The 24,568-nt window shown below is 43.5% G+C and overlaps 1 protein-coding gene across 1 annotated transcript in view; it reads right to left on the bottom strand.

Moving 5' to 3' along the window:
- The window catches only part of LOC140203032 (cholesin-like), a 436,104-nt gene extending 413,913 nt beyond the window's left edge, over window positions 1-22,191 (bottom strand). The window contains exon 1 of the mRNA XM_072268729.1: window positions 21,913-22,191. Coding sequence (XP_072124830.1) covers window positions 21,913-22,029 — 117 coding nt within the window. The 5' untranslated portion in view covers window positions 22,030-22,191. The remainder of the gene's footprint in view (window positions 1-21,912) is intronic.
- Between the last annotated feature and the right edge of the window lie 2,377 nt (window positions 22,192-24,568).

The raw sequence follows: 24,568 nt of genomic DNA, 5'->3' as shown, positions 1-24,568 counted from the left end.
TGTTCTGTCATCTTTCTATCCAAACAATAACGTCACTGACAGCTTCTCCTATTCTCTACTTCCTGATGCTGATAAAATCAGAGGGCCATGGCTGAAACAATTATTCCAACTGCTGTACCAGCTCTTTAAGGGGAACATTTATAGCTTTATAGGTCAGCAAATTAATACGCATCACCAAGGTCTTTTGCCAATCTCACTCTTGCACTCTCTCACTACAGGCCTGGGCATTTTTAACTCAATCATCTGCCTTTGCAAATATAGTTAACCCAAGAGCCATTTTTATCCTTCCTGTGTACAGCAAATGATTCATAAACTCCACTGAACACCCTTTGGCTCTCTATACATGCTTGAGCTTCCACTTCCCACCTAAATGGTACATCTTAAAACAAATCTAACTTCCTCTTATGCCAATTGTCTTTTTAATTCTATAATCTATTTTCTCAATCAGGCTTTTTTTTCTTGCCACCGACTGCACAGATTTATCAACTGATTGTGTAAACAGGAAACTAACCATCATTTATTCTTCCTAACTATTAAGTACCATTCAGCAAAGCTCAGTAGGTGCACCAAAGAGTTTTCTCAATCTGTTGAGTTTGTTTTGGAACAGACCTGTAGGTGTTTTTGTAATAATCTCCAATGGAAATTGTAGTGTTCTTGGAGCTGGTCTGTGAGCCAAATTTGCAGTGTTGGTAAATTCTATCTATAATAAAAGCATGCGCTTGTCGCACATAAACCTTGTTATATGACTTAAGATATTCCCACACAGACACAGCACAGCTGGCTCATACTAAACAAAAATTACATATTCAAGATTACTAGTAGATTTTTTCCCCCATTTTATTTAGCGATACAGTACAGTAACAGACCCTCTGGCCCAACAAGCCCATGTGACCAATTAACCTACTAACCCATACGGCTTTGGAGTGTGGGAGGAAACCAATGATTTGAGTAACATTATTAAAAAGCTTGCCACTTTGATAAACACAAGGTATGTTTATATATTTTCCTGGTGCAATCTGCTATTGCGTACATTTCAATCCTTGAATAAAAACTGAACTGGAAACTAGCATGATTATATCATTTTTGAATTAGCAGCAGTCATTCCAGCAGGTTGCAGCTGATATGAGACTCTTGACAGGGTCAACACACGTAACTCTATAGGGTCTGATAACATACTTGCTTGGATGAGAGACTGTGCCGGTCAATTAACAGAGATTCTAAGTGCTATGTATCCCGTAACAAGTTAAAAGAACCAGCAGAATTGAAACACACCTGGAGTCTGGTTTTGCTTTTAAATAATGCTATTTTTATTAGTAACTATGCAATACAGTAATATAAAACCAGATAAATCAAACAAGTTAGCAGAACTTATGCATATATAGGTGTGTAAATATAAAACCCAAACTTCTTCAAGCTTAGGTGGTAAGGGATACAGTCTTACGATGGAATGTAAGATAGTTCAGTTCAATGCTCAGGTTAATTAATGAGAGATATTTGTAATCCAAAAGGCAAGTATTGTGAGACAGCAATTACTTCAATATTCCACAGATTCCACGACAGCAATAGAAAATAACAATAGTGGTAGTTTTTATCTCTGAAGTTGTTCCACTCCACACACAAAGTATCACCGACAGTGATCTTCAACGAATATCCTTTCAACACAAGTGGTACCATACCCAAATTCAGCTACGGGACATCTCAAAGTGGTGGCCACAGAATACTCAAGCAGTATCCACGTATGGATTATCACCAACAGTAGTCTATCACTGAGGTACCGTCTTCAAGTGGTAAAACTACCAACCCTGGCAAAGATTATCACACACAGGTAGTTTCCACACAAGGTTACCCCAAACACACAACTGTGATAGCCACTCATCCAGTTCCACGACATACAAAATAACTCCAACAGTGATTTGCCACGGGGTGCCTTTTTTCAGTGAACTACCACACCCAAACAAGGGTAACACACAAGTAGTATTCACAAAGATTTTCCCCTCACCAGAGAACCCACTCTTGTGGATTAACTAAGTGACAGTCACACCTTCGTATTCGAATGGAACTCAAACTCACCCTTACGGGCTACTTAGGAGAGAGTCCAAACAGTGACCTCTTTATCACTAGTTTTCTTCTGTTTCAAACCTTCCTCTCCCCTCTGCAAACTTCTCCTAGTTGCAGTACTTATGAGAGTCATTTATCAATACCCTGGATCGATTTCATATCACCCCTTTCCGAGCTACTGAAAGTTTAAACCAGTGACCGACTCACTGGTGTCTTCCATTGACTGAATCTATCTTGACTTTGAGCATGTGTTTCTCTGTGTCTGTAAAGCCCTTGTAAAAAGTAAACACACTGCAGAGAAACCATAACATGAGCTGGTCACCATAGCAACCACGCAATTCTGCAGACAGTAGAAATTCACACAGAGCCCAAAAGTCAGTCTCACTTCTCTCTCTCTCCTTAAAGTGACAGTCCACAGAAAATATGAACCCTAGGGGTACATAACATAAGGGACATCCTCAAGTAGTTTCAAGTTCCTCGGTATACACATCACCGATGATCTCACCTAGACTGTACACAGCAACTTTGTGGCAAAAAAAGCACAACAGTGTCTCTTCCACCTCAGGCGACTGAAGAACTTCAGCATGGGCCCCCAAATCCTCAAGACCTTCTACAGGGGCACCATTGACAGCATACCACCTGGTACAGGAACTGCACCAACCTTGACCGCTGGGCACTGCAGAGCGCATCTGTGAATGTGAACTTCCCTCCATTGAGGATATTTACAGCAGCAGGTGCAGAAAGAAGGCCTGGAAGATCATTGGGGACACCAGTCACGCCAGCCATAAAAAATTTCAGCTGCTTCCAACTGGCAAACACTACCGCAGCATTAAAGCCAAGACCAACATTGCAACAGAGTCATAACACAAAGATTTTTTACTCCCTCATGTTGTGGGATGGATGTAAGATTTAAATAAATGCTAATCTCTCTGGAACAATCCACTGTCCCCACAGGCTTCAAGGCAGCCACCATCATCCTAGTGCCCAAGAGGACAACGGTAGTCTGTCTTAAATACTACCATCCAGAGGGACTGACCTCAAAAATAATGAAATACTTTAAGCAGCTGGTTATGGATGCATTAAATCCCATCTTCCTGCTACATTGGAACCTTTCCAGTTTGCTTATCACTCAAATCGGTCCACTGATGAAGCAATAGCCTCAACCTTCCACTCTGTCCTGTCCCACTGGGAAATAGTGCTTCATAAACCAGGATGATAATTATCGACTTCAGCTTAGTGTTTAATAAAATCATCCCTCAGAAGCTGGTGGATAAACTGTCCTTGTTGGTTCTTAATACCTCTTTCTGTCATTGGATCTTGGATTTCTTGACAGAAAGACCACAGTCAGTCCATGTGGGCAACAACACCTCTAGCTCCATCATGCTAAGCACCAGCAACTCCCCACCTCCCACCCCAAGGGCTGCATGCTTAGCCAGCTGATGTATGATTGTACTGCTTGATCCAACTCAAATCAAATCAACAAGTTCTCTGATGATACAACAGCGATGGTTGAACTCACCAACAGCAACAACGATGATGATGATGAGATAGCGTACAGAGAGGAGGTAGAGCAGCTTGTGGAATGGTGTGAGCACAATGTCTTGAGTCTCAACATGGACAGGACTAAAGAGATGATTGGGGACTTTAGGAAGGTGCAGGCTGACTGCTCCTCACTGCACATAAATGGCTCCTCCATGGAGACAGTTAGGAGAAACAAGGCATTGAGAGTGCACATAACAGACGATTTCACCTGCTCCCTTAAAACCAACTCTTTAATCAAGAAAGCACAGCAGCGATTCCGCTTTCTGAGGAGACTAAAGTGAGCCAGGCTTCCCTCCATTTTTACAGAGCACATTTGAGAAAATACTGACCAGCTGCATCACCATCTGGTATGGGAACTGCAAGGCATCTGAATGCAAGACCCGACAAAGGATTGCAAGAACTGCTGAGAGGATTGTCTTCTACCCAGCCAAAATATTTATCAGAAACACTGCCTACACAGGGGCCCTTAACATTGTCACAGATCACTTCCAGCCATCCCATAATTTCTTTGACCCTCTACCTTCAGAAAGGAGATACCATAGGATTAGGACAAGAAATTATAGGATGGGAAACTGCTTCTTCTCCAAGGCCATGGAACTACAGAACTCCCTGCCACCGCCCTGGTCTCATCACTTAGGAAATGCCAATAGCATGATACTGGTTACTCTTTGACTTGTGTCATATATGCACCTTATGCTAAATGTGGATATGTTGTATTATTTAGTTAATTTATTTGTGATATTTATGTGTTGTGTACGAGTTATACATACTGTTCAGTGCACCTTAGTCCAGAGGAACGTTGTTTCATTTGGCGATACACATGTATACAATTGAATGACAATAAATTTGAACTTGAACTTGCACTTGAGATGTGTGGCCCCATGGACAGTTACGGTTTGTATAATGGCAGAATGTGTGTGTTCAAGATAAGTGAGCCGGTTGTGAACTGGAGAAACTCCAGTTCATAGAAAAAATTGGCTTGATTATAGAAATTGACTTTCATAGTGAACAAAGAAAATTGCAAAGTAGCTTATCTTAAAATATAATCTATACAGTTTAAGATTCAACCAGGGGCCACAATATGGATGGAAATTCAATCACTTAGGAATCTTAAAAGCAAATAAATGTTATGCAAATTGAGTTGCCATTTATACAGTGTGAAGGAGACACATTCACCTTCAATAAGACTATTAATTTTACGAAACAGAGTACTTCATCAGTTGTCAAAACTTAGGGCTTTGAAGTGTCCATGGATCGAAAGGTTTATTGGATCTTAATTTACCACTTTACAGTTAAGATGCCATTGTCTGTCAAATAAAAAAGAACCACCCACGAAAATTGGAATTATCTTAATCCAAATAGATATCAGTGAAGATAGTTAATCATGATCAACATGTAGGAATACAATATAATCATGCACCATTAATGAATCAACTTCAGAAGATCAAACTGATTCCAATAGTCCATCTCAGTCAGAATATAACAAAGCCAAGCCTCAATTACTTTATTTTAAAAAAAATTAAATACATAAAGTATACTGATTATTTTATAACAATGCACTACAGCATTATCAAATATGCTGCCTTTCAGATAAAATATTAAAACATTCCATGCTGATGGAGCAGCTGTGTGGATAAAAAATCATGGCACTAATAAATCATTTCTAAATGTCTTCAGTAACATTACATGCAAACAAGCTGTCACTGTTCTTTAAAAGCACAAGAAATTTATCACCCAAATGCTGATATTGCCTCTTCGGCTCTTGCATCTTGCTCCTCAAATTCAGCTCAAGGTAAAAGTTACCTTCCACAAGAAGCTTACGCTTCCTCTGAACCACCTTTTGACCTTTGAATCAAAAATTATTTTTCACCGAATTAATTCTGAATCCCTGTTCTACCGAGAAAGACAATAAAATTGGTATACTGTAAATCATACGTTCCTAACCTTTATGTAGGTGGAAAATGTGAAGCCAGGCCAATAAATTAAACTGTGCAAAATCAGGTTTAATAAGAGCCTGCAGGTTTAGGAACCATAGCATATTATAATTTAACACCAGCTGCTCCAAAATGATGCAAGTGTCAATATACTGGCAGCTTTCCTCAGGAACATTTGATAATGAATTAATAAAGGCAAATAAATGAAAAAAACCATTATCTGTTCAGAGCAGCAAGCCACTTCAGCTGTTAAAAGCACTTAGTTCCTGTACACAAAAAGATGCAGCAAGCTCAGATGGTTGCAGCCAAGCAGTGTCTCAACTCCTAACTCAGGAATTATTATTAACAACAGTATCTGTAGAATACACTTCCACTGGAGCACTCTACAGTGCAGCACTATGAATTGCACATCAAAGCAGAGACACAGAGTAATACAGGTGTCCCCCGCTTTTCGAATGTTCACTTTATGAAACCTCACTGTTACTAAAGACCTACATTAGTTCCCTGTTTTCGCTTTCAGAAGGTGTTTTCACTGTTACGAAAAAAAAGCAGCACGCGAAAAAATCAGTGCGTGATAAAAGGCAGCGTGCGCCCCGAGCAGCCGCTCTCCCCAGGAACCGCATTCTAGCCAGCATTGCTTAAACATATGCCTGTGAGCAGCCGTTTGCAAGATGAGTTCTATGGTATCAGAAAAGCCTAAAAGAGCTCATAAGGGTGTTACACTTAGCGTAAAACTAGACATAATTAAGCATTTCGATCGTGGTGAACAAAGCAAGGACAAAGTGACTTTGGCTTGTGGAAGCTGACGAACATGTTGAAGAGGTTTTGGCATCCCATGACTAAGAACTGATAGATGAAGAGCTGATGCAATTGGAAAAAGAAAGGATAACAATCAAAACCAAATGCAGTAGCGAACTGAACGTGAAGCAACTGCGTGAGATTTTCGCTGCAATGATAAAGTCTGACTTTAATTTTGAAAGGGTACGTTGGTTTAGGGGATATTTGCAGGATGGTTTGAGTCCTTATTAAAGAACTGCGTGATAGAAAAATGCGCGCCGCTCATCAGTCAAGCAAGCCTTCCACATCAGCCACAGCAGACAACGAACCTCGACCTTCCACATCGAGGCGGGCAGTCATAGAAGATGAGCTGCCTGCTCTAATGGAAACAGACGATGAGATGACACCCCAGTGTCCCACAACCCAGGCTGCGGACAGATACCGATTCGCGGAGAATGCAGCGGTAGCCGGGAGGCACACAGCACATCTTTAAGAAAAAAGCCAAAATAAACATGCTAATTAATTAGGTGCCGCCTGACACGTAATTGTCGGCCCAGATCAGAGACAACGCAATCGGAAATCGGCACTGATCTGGCCAACAATTACATGCTGGGGCGGCACCTAATTAATTAGCATGTTTATTTCGGCTTTTTTCTTAAAGATGTGCTGTGTACCTCCCAGCTACCCTGCACCCCTGCATGCTTCGCGGATCGGTATCAGTCGGCGGCCCGGAGGGTGGGGGCCACTGCACCACCCAACCTGCGGCGACTCAATCTAACACAGCATCATCGGTGTGCTCGGCGCTGAACCAATTCCAGTAAGTGATACTACACTGTACATACATTAGTTCTACTTTATATAGGCTATGTATTTTTATGTGTTATTTGGTATGACTTGGCAGCTTCATAGCTTAAAGGTTACTGGGGAGCACTTGCGCCGTGTTTTTGCCAACAACGCTTGTGTGAGATTTTTGCTACAGAGAACAGTGCAGTAATTATTGTGGAAAAGTATTTCTACTTTATATAGGCTGTGTATTTATCATATCATTCCTGCTTTTACTATATGTTACTGTTATTTTAGGTTTTATGTGTTATTTGGCATGATTTGGTAGATTTTTGGGTCTGTGAATGCTCACAAAATTTTCCCATATAAATAAATGGTAATTGCTTCTTCGCTTTACGACATTTCGGCCTACGAACCGTTTCACAGGAACGCTCTACCTTCGGATGGCGGGGGAAATCTGTAATGAAAACCGCCAACCAAGTGCATTGAAGGCTACAACCGGACTATTTGTCTACTGGTCTGACCAAGAAAGAAACTGAAGGAGCTGGACTTGGTGTGGACCATGCTACTGGAATTGGTGTGTGAATGCGGTGTGCAGTCTTCGTTACTTTTCTTGTGATCGTAAGACCCTGTCGGACATTGACAGCGTGGAATGTTGCAAGTCTGATTCACTGGTTTATTGGCGAACAGCAGGGAGGAATGGTGGGGGAGGTGTGTGGCTTTGGTTATGGCAGGGACTAGGACTCAAGCAGTGGAGTCACCTGTTTGCAGCCTTCCAAAAGAGAGGAGTCAGAGTCTCTGTACTCCACAGGAGTAGCCGAGGTGGTCGGAGGGCAATGGTGCCGTCCTCCAGTGTTCCCTTGGGGGAAATCGTCGTCTTCTTCTTCTTCTTCTACGGCGGTTGGCACCCAGCTTAATGGTGCATTACCGCCACCTTCTGCTCCGGAGTGTGCAATAGACTTACATTCTAAATCCCTTCTCTCAATCTCAATCTCTCTCTCAATCACACACACACACACAACCAACACTTTATCCTCCCATCTTTGGTCATCCTAGTACCTATTCCTACTTATCCATCACATCTTATTAAAAAAACCCTGTACCCCTTAAAGCTAAAAATACCCTGACCTGTGCTCTCACACCCATGCCCAGCAACCCTTTCCATGTGAATTCCCTTAGATTAATTCTCATCATCTCTCTCTGTATCCCATACTTCCTGCAACTCAGAACTACATGATCTACTGACTCCGCTTCCTGACATTCCTCACACAATCCTGTCCCATGTGTCCCTGTCATTTTCAATGTTTTGTTTAATGCACAGTGCCCCAGCCTTAACCTAACCCACACAGTTTCCTCTCTTCTGTATCCACTACCTACCCTAGTACCTGTATTTGATATAAATGCCACCCTTTCCCCTCCCTGTCCCATCTTGCCACATTTGGTTGATTTTTTCCCCCAGATTACACACTTAACCTCTGCTTTACTGATACTAATGTGCATTTCTATATTTTCTTTCTTTAACACCCTCTTTGCCAACTCATCCACACTCTCATTCCCCTTCACCGTTACATGTGCTGGAACCCATAGAAATTTTACCTGACCTCCCTGATTTGCAATTCTTGTGACTGACTGAAGGACTTCATAAAGTACATCTTGCTGACTGTTTGAGTGAAAAGATCTTCAACTTGCTAGAACTGAGGATGAATCTGAGTATATCAACACTTTGACTTGTCTAGCTTTCTCCACCCATCGCAATGCAACCAACACTGCCAGCATCTCCACTGTATACACCCCTAAATTATTAGATGATGTTCTGCTGATTCCAATCTCTTTTGCTGGTATAGCCACCCCAAACCCTGCCATGCCTGTTTCAGGTTCCTTAGCACCATTCCTATAAATCTGAGTATAATCACTATACTTTTCCATCACATGACAGTTAAATGCACTTACCAAATCAGCTTTATATTTTCCTTTCCTTTTTACCTCTAACAAATGCCAGTCTATGTCAGGCCATACAAGCTTCCATGGAGCTACAACCGGATAAACTACTGAAAGACTTATCCTTAGATCAAACACTCCACATTCTTTAGCAATATCATTCCCTACCCGACTTAAGTTATCCCTCTGAAACCTCCCATTTTCCCAGCACTCCTGCAACACTCCTCTTGCAGGGTGAGAATCATTCTGCCCCTGCAGATTAGCCCAGTAGTTTGCCATCAGTTGCATCCTTCTTAGTTTCAAAGGAATTACTCCCATTTCTACCTGTAGGGCTGATACTGGTGATGTTTTAAAAGCCCCACTGCACACTCTCAAAGCCTGAGCCTGAATCACATCCAGTTTCCTTATAAGAGACCTAGCTGCTGATCCATATGCTATATTTCCATAGTCCAACACAGATCTTACTAAAGCCACATATATTCTCTTCAACGCTGAACAACTTGCTCCCCATTCCCTACCAGCCAAACATCTCATCATACTTATTACTTTTTTACATTTCTCCTCAACTTTCCTGATATGGTCTGCCCATGTTAATCGTGAATCAAATATAACTCCCAGAGATTTAAATGATCCAACCTTTTTTAATTCAATCCCATACATACTTAACTTCTTCCCTACTTCAATTCTTTTCCTGGTGGAATACACAGTTCGAGTTTTTTCTACTGAAAATCTACATCCCCAATCATAACCCCACCCCACCACTTCATTAATTGCTCCTTGTAGTTTCCTGATTATATGCTCCATGTTCCTGCCTCTTTTCCACAAGGCCCCATCATCCGCAAACCGTGACCTACCTATATCCACTGGTACCTTTGCGAAGACATCATTGATCATAATGATGAAAAGTAACGGGCTAATCACACTACCTTGAGGTGTGCCATTTCCCACTCTGTACTGTTTTGATAATTCTGATCCAATCCGAACTTGAATTTTTCTACCAAACAAAAAATCTTTTATCCAATTAAAAACTCTCCCACCAACCCCCATCTTGTGCAGTTTAATTAACAATCCTTCCTTCCACATCATATCATAGGCTTTTTCTATGTCAAAAAACACTGCAACTACTGACTCTTTATTTACCTGGGCCTTTCTTATTTCAGTCTCTAACCTTATCACTGAGTCCATGGAATTCCTTCCCTTCCTAAAACCACTTTGATAACTTGCCAGCATTCCCCTCTTCTCAGGCTCATATGATAAACTTTCCGTTATCACCCTTTCCATTATCTTACATATATTTGATGTTAATGCTATTGGTCTGTAGCTAGTGGGTTTTGACGGATCCTTGCCAGGTTTCCTTATTGGAATTACTACTGCTTCTTTCCATGTACTTGGCAACCTTCCCTCCTCCCACACTCTGTTATAAAAATGCAGCAACTTCAAGAGCGCTCCTTCTCCTAGATTTTTTAGCATAACATAGCATATCAGATCTTTCCCTGGGGAGGTTGGTCTCGATCTCTTTATTGCTCTCACCATTTCTGCCAACTTAAATGGATCATCAATTATATCATCTGTTTCTTCCCTCCTGTTAAACACACCTGGGCGTTGACTCATTGTTCTTTCCCTTCTCCTTCTCCCTTCTTCAGACAAATTTTCTGAACTGCGTATCTGTACAAACGACTTGGCCATGATCTCAGCCTTATCCCCACTGGAGACTGCAGTTTCCTCCTCAGATATCATTACTGGATATTCTCATTCCCTTCTATCTCCTCCCATCCTCTTAATCATTCCCTATACCTCTCCCACAGGTGCTGTTCTTCCCATTTTGTTGCAAAAATTCCTCCAACTTGCCCTTTTAGCTTGACGTATAGTTCTTCTCACTACTGCCTGTGCCTTCTTATATTGAGTCAAATGCTGCATATTATGGGTTCTTTTAACTAGCCTGAATGCTCTATTTCTGTTTTTTACAGCCTGACAACATTCCTCTGTCCACCATGGTACCAGTTTTCTATTCATCCTATTTTTACTCCTAGGTATAGATCCTTCTGCTGCCATAATAATTGCTGACGTCACCTGACTGTTTAATTCATCTGTATTTCCAGAAATATCAATCTTTGTCAATGCTTCTTCACTCAACTTCTGGAACTTACCCCAATCTGCTTTTCCAAACACCCACTTCGGGACTCCACCACCTGGTCTTACTTCAACTCTTTCACCCACTGAACATAAAACTGGGTAGTGATCACTGCCTACTGTTGAAGCAGTCCAAACTCCCCAGTTACTAATGCCAGCCAAGGTATTAAGACACTAACGTAATAACTAATACTGACTCAGTTCCCATTGTTATGTTTTGGTGGAAGACAAGCTGTACTGTATTCAAATGCCAACTGCTGCAACATTTATAGACTCAGGGATATGGACTATAGATTTTTTTTTGTGTGACTGTATCTTGTTGCTATCTTATAAGTGCAATGTGTGCCCTGTGTTGTGTATGATTGTTGGTGTTTTGTACCTAGGCCCCAGAGGAACATTGTTTCGTTTGTCTGTAGTCATGGGTATTCATGTGTGGTCGAATGACAATTAAACCTGAACTATTTTGTATTTGCACAATTTGTCTTTTACACATTGTTTGTTTGTCTTTGTTGTGTGCAGTTTTTCATTGATTATATTTTGGAGCTTAGAAAAATAGAGGGCTATGGGTAAGCCTAAGTAATTTCTAAGGTAAGGACATGTTCGGCACAGCTTTGTGGGCCAAGAGCCTGTATTGTGCTGTAGGTTTTCTATGTTTCGAACATCTAGTCAGTATATGTATTGTTTACAAGGATTGACGAACACTATCTCCTAAAGTCCATCTTCAGACATGAAGTAGTGAAGCACCTTCAATTACTCCAAAAGACTGAGGTTTGGTAAAATACTGAAAGGCTTTTATTCGCTGTACAATACAACCTCCACAGTGAGTGTCTGCCCCCGGACTGAGGGGGAGGGGCAAGGCGAACACCTTTATACAGGACTCTGTGGGAGGAGCCACAGGGGCAGTCAGCAGAGGGGTGTGTCCAGACAGGTAACCGAGTTACAACATATATACATGGTTTACTACATTCACCCCTCCTTTTTTTAAAAAGAGTCCCGCGGGGTGAAGTGACTGACAATATTTACAAGTATATTTACGGGTCAAGTCTATCAGGCGGTCGAGTCCGTCACTGTGATCTGCGTAGCACTAGTGGTGATTGCATCAGCGACGGCAGTTGTGCTGGCTCCGGCCTGACTTCAGGTGCCAGCACGTTAGGCGTCGGTAATCCCTCGTGCGTGTGCGTCGCGCCCGGTATGGGAGTGTCGTGTGGTGTCTGTATAGGGTTTGGGGTGCACGGTGTCTCGTAGGTACATACATTGGTGGGTACGGGGTCAATAGTCACCACGGAATGTTCAGGGTAGGGGCCCAGAGCTCCTGCGGGCGCCAGGTCACGGATGGAGACCGTGTCCTCCCGCCCATCAGGTAAAACCACGTAGGCATACTGGGGGTTCGCATGAAGTAAGTGAACCCTCTTGACCATCGGGGAGTACTTATTGTTCCTCGCATGTTTCCGGAACAGCACGGGCCCCGGGGACGTCAGCCAAGATGGTAGGGTGGTTCCAGCGGTCAATTTTCTGGGAAAAGAAAAGAGCCGCTCATGAGGGGTGGCATTGCTGGCATAACAGGGAGCGGATGGAGTGGAGTGCCTCGGGAAGGACCTCCTGCCAGTGGGAGACCGGCAGTCCCTTTGACTTGAGGGCTAAGAGTGTGGCTTTCCACACTGTGCCATTCTCCTTCTCTACCTGTCCATTCCCCCGGGGATTATAGCTCATGGTCCCACTAGTTGCAATTCCCCTAGCCAGTAGATATTGGCACAGCTCGTCACTCATAAACGAGGACCCTCTGTCACTGTGGATATAGCATGGGTATCCGAACAGAGTGAAGAGCTTGCGCAGGGCTTTTATAACTGACGTGGTAGTGGTGTCGGGGCAGGGGATGGCGAAGGGGAACCACGAGTACTCGTCAATTACGTTAAGAAAGTACACATTGTGGTCGATGGAGGGAAGGGGGCCCTTAAAGTCAACACTCAGTCGCTCAAAGGGGCGGGTGGCCTTGATGAGTGGTGCCTTTTCGGGTCGGTAGAAGTGCGGTTTGCACTCTGCGCAGACTTGGCAGTCCCTGAGATCATCCTGATCTCCTCAAGGGAGTAAGGCAGGTTCCGGGCTTTCACCAAGTGGAAAAGCCGGGTGACTCCCGGGTGGCAAAGGTCTACATGTAGGGCGTATAGCCGGTCGATCTGCGTGCTGACGCATGTTCCCCGGGATAGGGCATCGGAGGGCTCGTTGAGCTTCCCAGGCCTGTACATGATGTCATAGTTGTAGGTAGAGAGTTCGATTCTCCACCTCAGAATTTTATCATTTTTGATTTTGCTCCACTGCTGATTATTAAACATGAAGGCGACTGAGCGCTGGTCAGTTAGCAGGGTGAACCTTTTGCCGGCAAGATAGTGCCTCCAGTGCCTTATAGCTTCCACTATGGCCTGGGCCTCTTTCTCTACCGCAGAGTGCCGAATTTCAGGGCCTTGAAGGGTACGGGAGAAGAACGCCACTGGTCTTCCTGCCTGGTTGAGGGTAGCAGCCAGCCCAAAGTCAGAGGCATCACTCTCTACTTGGAAGGGAATGGCCTCATCCACCGCATACATTGCTGCTTTGGCAATGTCCCCTTTTATGCCGTTGAAGGCCGCGTGGGCCTCGGCAGAGAGGGGGAATGTGGTGGACTTGACCAGGGGGCAGGCCTTGTCTGCATAGTTAGAGACCCATTGGGCATAATATGAAAAGAAGCCCAGGCACCTTTTGAGGGCTCTGAGGGTATTGGGAAGAGGGAGTTCCAACAAGGGGCACATACGGTCGAGGTCAGGGCCAATGACTCCATTCTCCACGACACACCCAAGGATAGCAAGTCGGGTGGTCCCAAATACACACTTGTCCTTGTTATAGGTGAGGTTGAAAGATTTGGCCGCTTGGAGAAATTTTTGGAGGTTGTTGTCGTGATCCTGCTGGTCGTGACCGCAGATGGTGATGTTATCCAGATATGGGAACGTGGCCTTCAGTTGGCACTGGTCCACCATCCGGTCCATTGCCCTCTGGAAGACAGATACACCATTCGTGACACCAAAGGGGACGCGCAGAAATTGATAAAGCCTGCCGTCCGCCTCGAAGGCAGTGTAAGGGCGGTCCTCCCGGCGGATGGGGAGCTGATGGTAAGCGGATTTTAGGTCTATGGTCGAGTACACCTTGTACTGTGCTATCTGATTGACCATATCTGCGATGCGGGGTAGAGGGTACGCGTCGAGCTGCGTGAACCTATTGATGGTCTGGCTATAGTCCACGACCATCCTATTTTTCTCCCCGTTCCGAACAACCACCACGTGCGCCCTCCAAGGTCTTGTGCTTGCCTCAATGACCCCCTCCCTGAGCAGCCGCTGCACCTCCGACTTAATGAAGGCTCTGTCCCCCGCGCTGTACTTCCTGCTTTTAGTTGCAACAGGTTTACAGTCGGGGGTCAGGTTGGCAAACAGCGGTGGGGGAGGGATCCTGAGGGTGGAGAGGCCGCAAGTGGCGTCGGTGGTGTGGCAGTTGGCATGATGTTGGGTGGGATGTGCGGGTCGGTGTGGGTGTGTGGTCAGTAGCGGGGTACGCGACATATCTCTACAAAACAGGGGATTTATGACAGTAATTGGCGGGAGGGGCCCATCATACTTCATTGTCACGCTTTTCAGGTGGCTCTGGAAGTCCAACCCCAGCAGCACAGGGGCACACAGTTGAGGCAAGACCAGTAACGTAAAGTCCCAATATTCTGTGCCCTGCACCACTAGTGTCGCTACACAACCCCCCCGGATGTCTGTTGTATGCGACCTGGAGGCCATGGTGACCCTCTGACTTACCGACCATATCATGAGTCCACAATGCTGCACCGTGGCCGGATGGATAAAACTCTCCGTGCTGCCTGTGTCAAACAGGCAGCTTGTCCTGGCCCCTCCACCAGGATGTCCATCATTGACCTTGCGAGCTAGTGGGGAGCGCTTTGGTCGAGGGTCACGGAAGCCAGGGTGGGGTCGCTGTCTTGGGGCGTTGTTGCTATGTCGCTAAACGGTGCCGAGCATAGACGCTGTTTATCGGCCGCAGGTATTGTCTTTTGAGTGCGTTCATCGCGCCGTCGTAGTTCGGCTGGTCTCTGATCAGCGAATAGACCCGTGGACTGACCCTGGAAAGTAGAACTCTGCGCTTCGCTACGGGGTCGGTCGCTTTAATCTCCTCTAGATACGCTTTGAAGCAGGCCAGCCAGAGTTCAAAAGCGTTTCCAGCTTCAGGTGTTTGCGGATTGAGGTCTAATTTTTCTGGTCTCAGGGACTGTTCCATGTTTTAAAACGTACAGTGAATAAAATTGAAGCACCTTCAATTACTCCAAAAGACTGAGGTTTGGTAAAATACTGAAAGGCTTTTATTCGCTGTACAATACGACCTCCACAGTGAGTGTCTGCCCCCGGACTGAGGGAGAGGGGCAAGGCGAACACCTTTATACAGGACTCTGTGGGAGGAGCCACAGGGGCAGTCAGCAGAGGGGTGTGTCCAGACAGGTAACCGAGTTACAACATATATACATGGTTTACCACAAGTAGTCTACAAAATATAATTACAGTTCCATATTTATCATTTTGAGAAAGGAGTGGACAGCTTATTGAAAGAGTGGTTTAAAATAAAGAAGATACTGCCATGCATTGCTACAGAGTGTACAAAAAAAAAGTTAAGCCTAATCTATTCCTATTAAGATGTTGGTTCAGATACAAGTCCCACAATTAGGAATATTTCAGTTTTAATGATTCATGAAAAGCAATGAAATGAAATATCTTACTTATTTCAAATGTCATTAGGAATGGGGATGGTGCCGGAGGATTGGCGTATTGCTCACGTTGTTCCATTGTTTAAAAAGGGTTCTAAGAGTAAACTTAGCAATTATCGGCCTGTGAGTTTGACGTCAGTGGTGGGTAAGTTGATGGAAGGTATTCTTAGAGATTGTACATATAATTACCTGGATAGACAGGGTCTGATTAGGAGCAGTCAACATGGATTTGTGCGTGGAAGGTCATGTTTGACAAATCTTATTGAATTTTTTGATGAGGTTACTAGGAAAGTTGATGAAGGTAAAGTAGTGGATGTTGTCTATATGGACTTCAATAAGGCCTTTGATAAGGTTCCACATGTTATTAAGGTTCAATTGTTAGGTATTAATATCGAAGTAGTAAAATGGATTCAGCAATGGCTGGATGGGAGATGCCAGAGAGTAGTGGTGGATAACTATGCATCAGATTGGAGGACGGTGTCTAGTGGTGTGCCTCAGGGATCTGTACTGGGTCCAATGTTGTTTGTCTTATATATGAATGATCTGGATGATGGGGTGGTAAATTGGATTAGTAAGTATGCAGACGATACTAAGGTAAGTGGAGTCCTGACGAAGGGTCTCGGCCTGAAACGTCGACTGCACCTCTTCCTAGAGATGCTGCCTGGCCTGCTGCGTTCACCAGCAACTTTGATGTGTGTTGCTTGAATTTCCAGCATCTGCAGAATTCCTGTTGTTTGCTAAGATAAGTGGAGTTGTGGATAATGAAGTAGGCTTTCAAACCTTGCAGAGAGATTTAGACCACTTAGAAGAATGGGCTGAAAGAAGGCAGAGGGAGTTTAATGCTGATAAATGTGAGGTGCTACATTTTGGTAGGACTAATCAAAATAAGACATACATGGTAAATGGTAGGGCATTAAAGAATGCAGTAGAACAGAGGGATCTAGGAATAATGGCGCATAGTTCCCTGAAGGCGGTATCTCATGTGGATAGGGTGGTGAAGAAAACTTTTGGTATGCTGACCTTTATAAATCAGAGCATTGAGTATAGGAGTTGGGATGTAATGTTGAAATTGTATAAGGCATTGGTAAGGCCAAATTTGGAGTATTGTGTACAGTTCTGGTCACCGAATTATAGGAAAGATGTCAATAAAATTGAGAGAGCACAGAGGAGAGTTACTAGAATGTTACCTGGGTTTCATCTCCTAACTTACAGAGAAAGGTTGAACAAGTTGGGTCTTTATTCTTTGGAGTGTAGAAGGTTGAGGGGGGACTTGATAGAGGTATTTAAAATTATGAGGGGCGTAGAGAGAGTTGATGTGAATAGGCTTTTTCCATTGAGAGTGGGGGTGATTCAAACAAGAGGACATGAGTTGACAGTTAAAGGGCAAAAGTTTAGGGGTAACATGAGGGGGAACTTCTTTACCCTGAGACTGGTAGCTGTGTGGAACGAGCTTCCAGCAGAAGTGGTTGAGGCAGGTTCAACGTTGTCATTTAAAGTTAAATTGGATAGATATATGGACAGGAAAGGAATGGAGGGTTATGGGCTGAGTGCAGGTCGGTGGGACTAGGTGAGAGTGAGAGTTCGGCACGGACTAGAAGGGCCGAGATGGCCTGTCTCTGTGCTGTAATTATACAGTTATATGGTTTTGCTTTCCACCTAACTTCAAAAGAGGAAGTGGAAAAGTCAGTTTGCCTGTGAGAAAGGCATTGAAGAAACAATTTTACATGCAAGAAAATTTTTCATCCATCTTGTCCATGTGGCTCCTAGCAGAATATTCTAGACCTCCTCTCCTTACTTTCCTCCAACCCTGGATCTCATTTTCTCCCAGCTACCCATCTGCTCTGTTTTCATTCCTTTTGCCACTGATGTTCACAAACAGGCAATTTACAATTACTGATTAACATAGCAACACATCTTTGGGAGGCAGAAAAAAAAAATCACAGCACCTGACAAAAATTCATGCTGCTTCAGCAAGAATGTGTGAACTTCACACAAACAACTCCCAATGTCAGGTTGAAACCCTGCTGCAAGCACGGTCCATGGAAACTTGGCCAAACGTCAACTGCAAGATTTCTGAGTGAATGGCCAATACCACACTCCATAATAGAATTTTGTTCTGCTGACGTGTTAAATAATTGCAAATTGACCAACATAATTTTGAAGGAAAATAGGATGAAAGGCAAGTAAAACAGGAAAATCATCAAAATATTTACAATGAGAAAAGATCTAGGACATACAGTTTGCATTAGAGTTTGTGCGTTGAGACCTCCAGTAGGTAAGACAAAAGAAGGAAAATGGAGAAATCATGGTAATATTAATGATGGGAATTATCTTGATGAAATTAGAGACAAATTCCTGTTTTCTGAAATTGCTGTTTCTGAATCATTGAGTATGTGTCTTCAGGCTCCTGTATCTCGCCTGCAATTAACAAGTAGCAAGAAGAGAGCATTTCCTAATGGTGAGGGTCATGATGAATGCCACCTTCTTCAGACATCGCCTCTTGAGGACCTCTTTGATGAGGTGAAAAGTCGTACAACTGGTTGAGGGCTTCGATCCTCTGCAGCCTCTTGAAATCCTGTGTATTGGAACCTCCATTATCAAACTGTGAAGCAATCAATCAGAATTATCTCCACTATACATCCATAGAGATTTATAAGGGTCTATGGCGACATACCGTATCTCTTCAAACACATAACAAAGTAGAGCCACTGGTGTACTTTTTCATGTTTGCAAAAATGTGTTGTGTCCAAGATAGATCATCTGAGATGTTGTTGCGCAGAAACTTGAAATTTGCTCACGTTTAAAGACAAAACCCAGAATTTCTTCGTAGTCAAAGCAAGTGTGAAGCTGACACAAAGTGTTGGTTCTGTCAACTCAGAATCAAGAATCCAGGCAATAGCATGCAACACCTCACAGGGAACTCACAGCTTTGTTTCTACTTTAAATGAAGCAAATACTGTTAACATTATTATGAATACATTTTCAGTATGAAAATAGGAATCTTTTCACTATCTTTTCAAGTTAGTGAAAAAAGTTCTGCAGATCCTGAGATTCAGTACATTTATTTTCTAAAGTGTTAATCTCAGCCCAAGGCCTTAAATCTTCTTCAAATCCTTCTCTGATGTAAACCCAACTGATGTACAGGTGTCCCCCGCTTTTTGAACGTTCGCTTTACGAAACCTCACTGTTACAAAAGACCTACATTAGTACCCTGTTTTCGCTTTCTGAAGGTGTTTTCACTGTTACGAAGAAAGGCAGCACGCGATAAAAAATCAGCGTGCGATAAATCACAGCGCGCGCTCCAAGCAGCCGCTCTCCCCCAGATTCGGAACGGCATTGCTTTAACACGTTGCATTGAGCAACTGTTAGCAAGATGAGTTCTAAGGTGTCAGAAAAGCCTGAAAGAGCTCGTAAGGGTGTTACACAGCATAAAGCTAGACATAATTAAGCGTTTCGATTGTGGTGAACAAAGCAAGGACAAAGTGAGTTTGGCTTGTGGAAGCTGACGAAGAAGATGTTGAAGAGATTTTGGCATCCCATGACCAAGAACTGACAGATGAAGAGCTGATGCAATTGGAAGAGAAAAGGATAACAATCGAAACCAAATGCAGTAGCAAAATGAATGTGAAGCAACTGCGTGAGATTTTCACTGCAATGATAAAGTACGACTTTAATTTAGAAAGGGTACGTAGGTTTAGGGGATATTTGCAGGATGGTTTGAGTGCTTACAAAGAACTGTGTGATAGAAAAATGCGCGAGGCTCAGCAGTCAAGCAAGCCTTCCACATCAGCCACAGCAGACGACGAACCTCGACCTTCGATATCGAGGCGGGCAGTCATAGAAGAAGATGAGCTGCCTGCCCTGATCGACGATGAGATGACACCCCTGTGTCCCACCACCCCAACTCCCCGGCCCCGGACAGATACTGTACCGATTCGCGGAGAATGCAGCGGTAGCCAGGAGGCACACAGCACATCTTTAAGAAAAAACCCGAAATAAACATACTAATTCTCGTCCTGAAACGTCGACTGTACCTTTTCCTAGAGGTGCTGCCTGGCCTGCTGCATTCACCAGCAACTTTGATGTGTGATGCTAATTAATTAGGTGCTGCCCAGCACGTAATTGTTGGCCCAGATCAGAGGCGACGCAATCGGCACTGATCTGGGCCGACAATTACGTGCTGGGCAGCACCTAATTAATTAGCATGTTTATTTCGGCTTTTTTCTTAAAGATGTGCTGTGTGCCTCCCAGCTACCGCTGCATTCTTCGCGGCAATGTATCGGGTCAGCGGCCCAGAGGTTGGGGGCCACTGCACCACCCCAGCCTGCGATGACTCTGTCTAACACACCATCATCAGTGTGCTCTGCGCTGTCCCAATTCCGGTAAGTGATACTACACTGTACATACATTATTTCTACTTTATATAGGCTGTGTATTTTTACGTGTTATTTGGTAGATTTGGCAGCTTTATAGTTTAAAGGTTACTGGAGAGCGCGTTTATGCCAACAGCGCTTGCGTGAGATTTTCTGCCGAGAGCGCTTGCGTGAGATTTTCGCTACGGAGATCTGTGCAGGCAATCGTTGTAGAGAACTATTTCTATTTTATATAGGCTGTGTATTTATCATATCATTCCTGCTTTTACTATATGTTACTGTTATTTTAGGTTTTATGTGTTATTTGGCATGATTTGGTAGGTTATTTTTGGGTCTGCGAACGCTCACAAAATTTTCCCATATAAGTAAATGGTAATTGCTTCTTCGCTTTACGACATTCCAGCTTACGAACCGTTTCATAGAAACGCTCTACCTTTAGATGGCGGGGGAAACCTGTATAGCATCAAAGGATGATAGGTCAAATGAAGATTCTTTGTCCCGAAATGTTAAATCTGTTTCTCTTTCCACAGGCACTCCTTACCTGATGAGTGTTTCCAGTTTTATTACATACTGTTAGTTTCTGGTCAGGTTGCAAGGTTCTAGAGAACAGCCCTAGAACAAACTACATGCACATGTTGCTCCAATTCCTCATGCCTCACATATACTAGATTGTATATTCAGCAACAGACTTCATTAAAAACTCATTTAATGCATATTGAGCAACAAGCAAAACGCTGGAGGAACACAGTAAGTGCGGCAGCATGAATGAAGGGAAATAGACAGTTAGCATTTTGGATTGGCACATTTCACTTGAATTGAGAGACAGTGGAGAGAGAGCCAGTTTACAAAAGGGAAGGGAATGGATCGAGCAAGAGCTTGAAGGCCATGGGTGGATTCAGTTGAGGAAGGGTGGTAGGTAGGTCCTCATGCACTGTTCCTCCCAGTTCCCATCTGCTTCACATTCCGCTCCCCCCCCCCCGCCGACCTCCCTCTCCTGATTCCATGATCCACCTTTCTCTCATGTCTGATTCCATCTCTTTGTCTCCTCCAACAATCACTTCCCAGTTCCTTCTGCTAATTCCTCTCACCCGTTCTGCTCCCTTTCCGCCTTTTATCCTTTCAAACTATCAACTCAGGTGAACCCAGAAAGTTGACAGACCATACACAGCATTGATGCTGCCACTCTCACCGAGTTCTGACAGCATGATGCAGATGCTCAAATTCTAGCATATGGAATCTCTTATATCTGCATATACTACATACAGTTTATAATGGTCAGTTCCCCATCAAATAAATTTTAAGTTCAGATGAATCTGAACACACAAATTAAAGCTGAATTGATAGATGGCAGAGTTACCGGAAGTTTACAAAGACCCTGAGTTGGATGACAGATAAGGACTCCACCAAAAGTCCAATGTAAGTGCTTGCCCTATAGTTTTGACAGTGACCAGAAGATTCATAAAATGGAAAACACATGTATCGATCAATGGGAATAAGAGAAGCGGTGAGTTTGATCATTGCTACCCTAAGCGCCAACGGCGTAACGGGCAGCAAGTAGGAGTTTGATCAGCAGTTGTTCTCTCTGCTTCTTGCCACTCACCTGTGTTTTTGTCATTTTCTTTCTTTTCGCATCCGGCACCAAAAGAGTTGGCTCTTGCTCGCTTGGGGAGATTTTCATCTTGCGGGTTTCAAGTTTACTTTTCCTCACTTTAGTCATCTTGCGAAATAAATTGATAGAACTATATTTTTAAAACTCTTAACATAAACAATCCCGATGGATTATTTACTGTACGTATAATTTAAAATGCTTGAGATTATGGTCCTAAACTGTTACTGAGGCAAACTCCTGTCCCACGAGGGTCTCAGATCAATCGTTCCGCCTATGCTCTTCGCTATGATTGGGTCCTACACTGGTATGCGCACTGTTATTGGATCATGCCTAGATAGCTCCCAGGCCATTGGCTACATTTTACGGCAGCACGCTGGCTGCGAGGGTGAACTGCGCGTGCGTGGCAAAGTAAAACGGGAAATGTCGGTGCAACTGGTTCTGAAGCACATGAGAAATCTGATGGGGATCTCGGCCCGAAATGTGGACTGTTTATTGCTCTTCATCGATGCTGTCTGACTTGCTGGGTTCCTTCAACATTTTGTGTGTGTGTTTAACTGGTTCAGTGATTTAAGCAGCGTTTACCCACGTTGGTGAAAAAATAGTTCAGCCTACAAATCAAAGTATCTAAAAGCTGGGTTAGTACGTGAAACATATTGCCACGTGTGTTTTTTCTAAATTCACAAGGTAATCAAAAAGGGGGTTGCAGTCTTGAATCTAAAACCAAGGGTTAAAGTAAATTTATTAACGAAGTCATAATATAAAATCCTGAGATTCAACTTTGTGGGCATTCACGGTAAATAAAGGAAACGCAATAGAATCAATGAAAGGCTGCCTGGCCTGTTACGCAATAGAATCAATGAAAGGCTGCCTGGCCTGTTGAGTGCAGACAACTAACGTGCAAAAGACAGCAAACTCTTGCCAATACAAAAAGAAATAAGTTAATAAGCAATAAATACTGAGAACACGAGGTGAAGAGTCCTTGAAAATGAGTCAATTGGTTGTGGGACCAGTTCAAATGATGCGGTCACGGAAGCAGAGTGAGGTTATCCCTCTGGCTCAAGAGCCTAATGGTTGAGGGGTCATAACTTTTCCTAAATCCGGTGGTGTGGGTCCTAAAGCTGCTCTATCCCTTTCCTGATGGCTGCAGTGAGAAGAGAGCATAGCCTGGCTGGTGGAGCTCCTTCACCATCATGATCAGTAAGCATTAAATCAAAACATTTAAGAGTGAATTCATCTTTTTTTAAACTGCTAAATCAATTCAAAACTCAGATCAGTATATTTTTTATTATGTAAATACATCAAGAGAATATCAGTGAATGAAGTTCAGTTACAGATTAGCTCTTACATGCCTTGTGGAAAACTCAAGGGGTTGGAGCAGTGTAGCCACATGTTTCATGTTCAGAGTGGGCACAGTGGACCAAAAGGCTTATTTCTGTGCTGTGGACTCTGAGGACATGTTTGCTTTGATGAATTTTGTGAATTCAGAAATGTGGAGATAACTGTTGTTATGGTTATTTTTATCTCTATATTGTTTTTTGACCCTGACACAAATCTGCCCTCTCTACTGATGCAATCCACCTTGCTATCTCAGTTTCAGCCACCAGCCCAAGGACCAACTTTGTCCATTCATACAAACAGATTAGGCCATTCGGCCCAGAGTCTTCACCATTAGATCATGGCTGATTTATTATCCCACTCAATCCCATTACCTGTCTCCTCCCCATAATCTTTGATGCCCTTACTAATCAAGAATCTATCAACCTCTGTGTTAAATACACCAAATGACTTGGCCTCCACAGCCATCTGTGGCAAAGAATTCAAAGATTCACCACCCCTCCAGCTAAAGAAACTCCTCTTCATCTCCGTTCTAAATGGACATCCTTCAAGTCTGAGGCTGTGCCCTGTTGTCCTTGACTCCACCAGTACAGGAAACATCCTCCCCACGTCCACTCTATCTAGGCCTTGCAATATTTGATGGCTTTCAATTAGATCCTCCTGCATTCTTCTAAACTCTGGCAAGAACTGGCACAGAACCATGAAACCCTCCACCTAAATTAACCCTTTTATTCCCAGAATCATTCTCATCAACTTCCTTTAAACCCTTCCTAATGTTAGCACATCTTTTCTTAGATAAGGGGCCCAAAACTGCTCAGGATACCCCAACCGCAACCTTATAAAGCTTTAGCATTACATCCTTGCTTTTATATTCTAATCCTCTCAAAAATAATATCAACATTGCATTTGCCGTGCTTATCACCAACTCAACCTACAAGTTAACCTTTAGGGAATCTTGCACAAGGATTCCCAAGTCTCTTTGCACCTCTGATTTTTCAATTCCCCCCCCCATTTAGAAAACAGCCTACATCATTATTTCTTCTACCATGACAATACGCCTCCTTATTCTATATTCCATTTGCCCTTTCTTTGCCCATTCTCCGAATCTGTCCAAGTCCTTTTGCAGATTCACTGTTTCCAAAATACTACCTGCTCCTCCACCCATCTTCAAACCTGACAACAAAGCAATCGATCCCATCATCCAAATCATTAACATGTAACAAGAAATGAAGTAGTCCCAACACAGACCCCTGCCTCCACAATTTTTTCAGCTACTTCTTTCAGATCCGGGTGATTTTTGGTCCGGGTGATT

This window comes from Mobula birostris, chromosome 9 (assembly GCF_030028105.1).
Source record: "Mobula birostris isolate sMobBir1 chromosome 9, sMobBir1.hap1, whole genome shotgun sequence".
Lineage (NCBI taxonomy): Eukaryota > Metazoa > Chordata > Chondrichthyes > Myliobatiformes > Myliobatidae > Mobula > Mobula birostris.
The sequence above is the reverse complement of the archived record's forward strand: the minus strand, read 5'-3'. Positions and strand labels throughout refer to the sequence as shown.